This window comes from Boleophthalmus pectinirostris, unplaced genomic scaffold, assembly GCF_026225935.1.
Source record: "Boleophthalmus pectinirostris isolate CB_2022bp ecotype Guang Dong unplaced genomic scaffold, ASM2622593v1 HiC_scaffold_20, whole genome shotgun sequence".
Taxonomy (NCBI): Eukaryota; Metazoa; Chordata; class Actinopteri; order Gobiiformes; family Gobiidae; genus Boleophthalmus; species Boleophthalmus pectinirostris.
The window spans coordinates 28,842,974-28,849,315 of NW_026571153.1; the positions used below are offsets into that span (position 1 = coordinate 28,842,974).

The following is a 6,342-nucleotide window of genomic DNA, read 5'->3' on the forward strand; positions in this document are numbered from 1 at the left end:
AATCTGTGCCCCTCTTCTTGGAATATGTTTCAATATGTGGCCCTGTGTGAAGAAAAAAAAAAAGTCTGTATATCTGTGCTGTAAATACTATTAAAACTGTAAACATAGTGTGAGTTGTTGGTATTATTGGTCTCTGTCTCCTCTCTAAAGCTGTTAGAGAAAGTTTGTTCTCTTGATGAACACAAGGTTATTTTTACACCTCTGCTCTAACCACACAAGTTTCCTCCTCTCTCACCAGCACAGTATCATGTCTTCATTTTGACACGTCAGTGAGTGATAGAGTTGGCCAAAAAAAAAAAAAACTTCCTTCAATACCAACTGTCAAACTGCTTATCTTAGCTTCTACCAAACTTGAACAGGACCAGGTCTGATCTAGATCTAGAGAGAATATCACCAACATGACTGAAACTCTTTAATGGAGTTCAAACAACAACTTCTGAGCCACCAACCTCTCTTTATATACATGTACATCTATCTTCTTCTGTTTTATCCTGGATTGGCTCCTGGAGGCTGCAGTTGAAGCAAGCTTCCCTTTCCAGACATCGTCCCCCAGCAGATCCTAGGTCTTACTCAGGGTGTCGTTACTTTCGAGGTGCAGATCGTCGAGGTGAAGCAAACTATAGACAGAGACTGAGATGCTGCTGTGGCATGAACCCATGAAATATTCTTGTTCTTCAAAGAAATCTAAAAAAATAATCTAAATAAAGCACTTTTTATTCATAATGGAGGATCAGCCTTCATTTGACTTTTAGGCTGAGGTTCTAGGACGGGGCCCTGGCTGCACCAGGTGATGCTGATGTGTTTTCCTGTCCATAGAACATAGACTATAGTAGTGACCCATCACCTCGCTCTGGTTTGCTGTGGGAGACTCTACCAGGAGTGTAATGCCTCAAGATCATTTTAGAGCAAAATTGTGATGAAAAATGAACAAAATTTTAAATGTTAATACATGTGTTACAGATTATACCAACATACTGTCAAGATAATGTCTTTGGATGAAGCAGCAAAAACAATTACTAACTGGTACCATGTCTTTGAAGCACATGCAAGACATTTGTATAGACGAGTGAACATGTGCAAAAGACACGCAGCACCCAATCAGCAACACTGCATGATTTTGTATCATCCAATCAGAAAGCTCCACTCTCTCACACATATATATATATCCTTCCTCTGCCCACATCAACTCAACAAACCCTCTGGTCCGTGACAATGGTGATCTTGAACACTGTCATCATCACTGTGCTCTGGACTCTGTGTAAGTATGAGGAACACTGCAGAACTAACCAGATCTTTACATACACTTGTGTACAACATTTGTTTTGTATTTCAGGTGCATCTGAGCCACATGAAGTCCAGCAGCTTGAAAGTTTTAAAACTGTAAAGCTCAGTGAGACTGTGGTGATCAAATGCTCAACTAAAAGTATTTGGAGAGGTAGAGTGTGGTACAAACTGGACACCAACAGGAGTCTACAACTGCTCACATCAACAGCTAAATCCTTCTGAGACAAAAACTGTAAATCGTTATTTAGTTGAAACTTCTCCTGATGAAACCACTTTGACCATAATGAACATGACAGCAGAGGATGTCGGCACGTACTACTGTGGAATACTCGGCTCTTTTAATGCTATATTTGGATCAGGCACTGTTCTGAAGTTTGAAGGAGAGTCAAAGCTCATGCAGTCTGTGCTCCAGAGTCCAGACTATATCAGAGTGCAGCCAGGAGACTCTGTGACTCTCAGCTGTTCATTTAACACCAGCCTCTGCTCTAAAGATCACATCAGTGTCACCTGGATTAAAGGTTCTGCTTCTGAAACGATTTCCTGGAACAATATCAATGAGGTTGTGTGTGACATACACTCAAACACTGAAGAAACTTCATGTGTTCATAACATGAGATTGGCCAACATCACATCTACAGCAGATGGGATCTACCTCTGTGTGGTGACTGTCTGTGGACACATGCAGACGGGGACAGGGACCAGGATGCATGTGCACGGTAAGAGAATATATATTTCTTAAAGGATACATATTCTGCATTATTTACGCTTTATTTCTATTTTAAACATGTTTTTTTCATCTTGGGATAAGTATTTCACTTTTTAATAAATGTCATTTAAATTTGGATTTGGAAAGTAGACCAAGTATGTACCTAATGTGAGGACAACATTATAACATGGTTAAAACATTTTTTGCACATGTGTCTTTTGAAGTGCTGGTCCTGTTGCAGTAAAGACATGTGAATATGTTGTTGGATCAGTGCTGGTTCTTAATTAACATTGAGGTCATTGTCTCAACATGAAACATTCTGACAAACTGTTGTTGTGGGATGTTTATGTCCAAATCTTTTACCTGTCAGATGCCTTAAAAAAACTGTTCATAAATTGATAGAAGACTATCCAAAAAGTGCAAACATCAGACAGATATAAAGACAAACCAATAAATCGATCTGCACTGGAACATAACATTTTGTATTTACTACATCTGTATCATGGGTGATGTAGATAATGCAGAACTTAATTTAATTATCTCTAATAAAGCAAAGATTAAATTCATAATAAACTAGTTTATTAAGAATGAGTGAGGTTCAGTAACTACTGAATTAATACGTCAACCATGACCCTTAATTCAATAGTTACTAAGCCAGAATCAATAAAATATGAATGTATCATCATTATCAATTAAAGGGATCATATTATGCAAAATGAACTTTTAACTATGTCATAGTTGTTTCCCTTCTCATTTGGCCTCACAACACAACACAACTTCTTCCTTCTCATATTTGAGTTTCCTAGCAGAAATGGCAACATAATCTGAACTGCAGATATCCATCAGCATCATAGAATGAACGTGGAGATAAATGGCTGGTGTCTTCTCAGCTGGAAGTGAACATGGCCTCAAAATGTTTCCATTCAAAGCTGGTTCCAGTTCACTTTGTTCTCTTTGTAACTGCAGCTGTCGAGCATCTCTTCATTAAAATGTTCATTTTAACTCTACATGACACTGGTGTGTTCATTTGACTGTAAATCAAGATATGAACATATATAATACATAACACCCCAAGGAGGTCCATTCTTACCGGAAGGTCGGCTTAACAACCTCATCCCTGATTGGCTCTTTAGTCGCACAGTTCACTTTGAAATACTGTTCATGGTTGTCACGGTCTATACATACATTCAGTGACATACCATAAACGGGCAAGTGTAAATCAGGGCCCCAATTTTCAATTTAGAAGTCAGTACACTTATGAAGTCATTTTAGACCATTATTGTCCAAAATAAAACCTAATGATCCATAGATGTCATAGATTATAATTACAAAAGTACAAGTATAATATGTCTAATTATATATGGTGTTGTTTCTATAAAGTCTCTTTTTCTGTTTGAAGGTGGTGACGTCTCTGAGGCGTCCACGACGACTGTCATCGTCTTGACTGTGCTGAACGTTGTTTTCTGTGTGACTGTGGTCGTCCTGGTGTGGGTGGTTTACAGATACAGGAAGAATCAACATACAGGTACTGACCACATTTACATCACAAACACAAAAGAGAATGTTATTTCACTTTCTCACACCCAAGTAATTCAACGTTTGTTTCTGTTACAGAAGGATCTTGCTGTTGTGGCTCTACTCATGTTGAACAGGTCATAGAGATATTTTTATTACATATTCAAGACATGACTAAGACTATATTTGCTCACAAAGTTCTTGTATTGTTGTTTTGCAGACTGAAGAGGAGATTACTTATGCAAGAGTGAATGAGGTGCCCTTGAGCGCCTCCTGCAGGTCAGCCTCAGTCACGCCCCGACAGGACCCGGTGGTTTATTCTGAAGTGAAGAATCGACAGGACCAGCTGCCAAAATGTTATTAAAAAGTTCACTTCTTTTTCTTGAACGGCAAGGTTTCTTGTGCTTGTCCTTACCTCTTCAGACATCTGTCAATTTATACTTTTTGGAACTTGACTGAAAATAAATGATGTGGAATGACAGAATGAAGTTTCATTTGCTCATGTGCATTGTCCAGAATAAGTACGACAATTCTCCTAGTGCTGTCAGTCACTAGGTTTAAACACTCTGATTAGATTGACAATGTTTACAATTTTTCATGGATTTCAATCAAATGATTTTCTTCTGATTTGAAGTATCTTTCCAATTTAAAAGATATAATGTTATGAATTTTTTGATATGAACTGTGTTATTGCACAGCATGGCTGTGATTGGGTCGAACATTGTGGTTGCACTGGTGGTGTTTTTGCTTCTGTGGGGGATTAGGAGAAGCGGCAATAAGTCAGGTACTGCCTTTATAGTTCTGTAGAATTTCATCAGAGTAACACCTGTTTTAATCATGCACAATCCCATTAAAACTTAAGTATCTGTTTTGTCAGAAGGAGACTCTTGTGGTCACAGATCGACTTACAACAATCGGGTAAGATTAAAATCATGTTTTTGAATTTTTTCCAACACAGTCACAATCAAGATTTAACAAACCAAATGGAGAATAACCTCCCAAAGAAAATTTACTGCATGTCCATCAATGTTATGTTCCCATGGAAGGAGTTTAGTTTATTACTGGTCAGTTCCCATCCAGCAGCTGAAGTCCACAGTGTCCAGATGGCCATCGCTAAAACCTCTATTCTGAAGCACTCCTGGACAAACGAGGGGTTACAGTGTTTATATGTCCAGGTCTTTTCATTTTACACACCTGACAATCTCAATATCATTTTTTGTCCAAAGTTGCAAATTAGTTTTTCCCCAAATATCGTGCTGAAAATGGGAGAGTCAGGCTACTTCTTCACTAGATCTCAAGCAATCCTGACCTGGACAGTGGTAGAAAAATCAGGTCTAAAAGTATTTGAGCCCGATGAATCCTGACACCTAGCCAAGCTGGCGCCACCTAGTGTCTCCGCTCAGTTTCATTTCTCTCCAGCGACTAGGTCAGGAATCAGAATACACTAGACGGTTCGCAAAAACCCAGGAAGTGCGAGTCCAGGCACCAGCCAATCAGCGAAGTTCCAGATATTCTGTGTTGGCAACAATTCCAGAGACCAAGGATTTAAAGCCGTAATGAAGAGAATGTTTGGTGAATTTTATCAAGGGGAAAGATTTTTGCCCTTTTGCTCTGTTGCCCTTCTTCCTATGGGATTTGGGAAAAGCTTAATATACCAGTTTAATATACCAGTTAGCCCCATTAGCAGCGCACATACATCACAACCAAATAGAAGGCAAACTAACTATACGTAATATTAGGATTTGTTGGCTTGATGGTAGGTGGGTGTTTTTTTTTTTATTTAACCAATCGCTGCTATTTTCCCCTTTCTTCATTGCTAGTCAGAAGCCACAGACAAAACCAGGCCTTGTTCTTACACCACTCTGGTGTTTTGCTTGGTGATGAAATCGTTTATTCCCTCAGAGTATTTCTTCTGGAAGGTCTTCTACCACACAGTATATGAGCCAAGTAGCCACAAAAGCAGCCAACCTCCATTGTATTGGAAAAGTGTGTATTCCTACTCCCAGGCAAATATTTAGACACACTGTGATTTGGGAACATAAAAACATTACTGAACATGCATTAATTGTCCACTGAGCTAAGATAAATCCAGGTAGTATTTGTTCTGGTCTTATGTTTCACTCTATATTTATTTGTTCTATCCTGATTTCAGTCTGACAATGTCCTCACTGATGCAGCTGGGAGCTCGGTGACTTCTTCTGATTTGACAACAAGGAAACGCAGGACAGACCATGATACTTACACCCAAGTGTGCTACTGTCACCACGAATGAAGAAACATCCCTGAATCTAAATGCTTGATGAACACAAATCTCGGTTTTCATGCTTTACTCAATACAAATTTTGATCTTGTGGCAAAATGGAATCATATAAAATGTCTAAGAATGTAAACAGCTTCTTTTCCTCTGTTCAAATAATCAGTGTATGTGTTACTTGCATTAAAATAAATATCTGCAAAGATGACACTTTTCAAAGTTTATGAGCTACTTGTCTTAAATAAGTACTACAATTTTCTGAGGGCTGTCAGTCACTAGGTTTAAGCACTCTGATTATTTTGACTATGCTTGTAATTTTTCCATGGATTTCAATCAAATGATTCTTTCTTAATATGAAGAATCTTTCCCCATTCAAAAGATATAATATGAATTTTATTATATGAATTGTGTTATTGCTATAACAAGGGACAACATTGCCTTGCCAAATTCGTCAAATCAGGATGTCCCTGAAACTCACTCAGACCATTTAAGATCATCCTAATTTAGGATTTGCATTAAAACTTTGTAGGTCTAAACCAGGGGTGTACAAACTATGTCCTAATGGTACTAATGTAAGTGTTTG

General features: G+C 38.3%; 1 protein-coding gene across 1 annotated transcript; it reads left to right on the forward strand.

The window, feature by feature from the left end:
- Nucleotides 1-1,202: 1,202 nt before the first annotated feature.
- On the forward strand, nucleotides 1,203-3,869 carry LOC129409713 (uncharacterized). The gene is made up of 5 exons (XM_055156230.1): nucleotides 1,203-1,258; nucleotides 1,334-2,000; nucleotides 3,390-3,515; nucleotides 3,605-3,642; nucleotides 3,726-3,869. Exons 2-5 carry the CDS (start codon nucleotides 1,568-1,570, stop codon nucleotides 3,867-3,869), a joined length of 741 nt encoding a protein of 246 aa, XP_055012205.1. The 5' UTR covers nucleotides 1,203-1,258; nucleotides 1,334-1,567.
- The last annotated feature ends 2,473 nt before the right edge of the window (nucleotides 3,870-6,342 follow it).

Excerpts from the sequence above, each read along its gene's own strand:
- LOC129409713 (XM_055156230.1), top strand. The coding sequence starts at position 1,568 with ATGAACATGACAGCAGAGGATGTCGGCACGTACTACTGTGGAATACTC. Across the intron at positions 3,516-3,604 it reads CAGGAAGAATCAACATACAG|AAGGATCTTGCTGTTGTGGC; the intron begins GTACTGACCACA and ends TTTCTGTTACAG. Across the intron at positions 3,643-3,725 it reads GCTCTACTCATGTTGAACAG|ACTGAAGAGGAGATTACTTA; the intron begins GTCATAGAGATA and ends GTTGTTTTGCAG.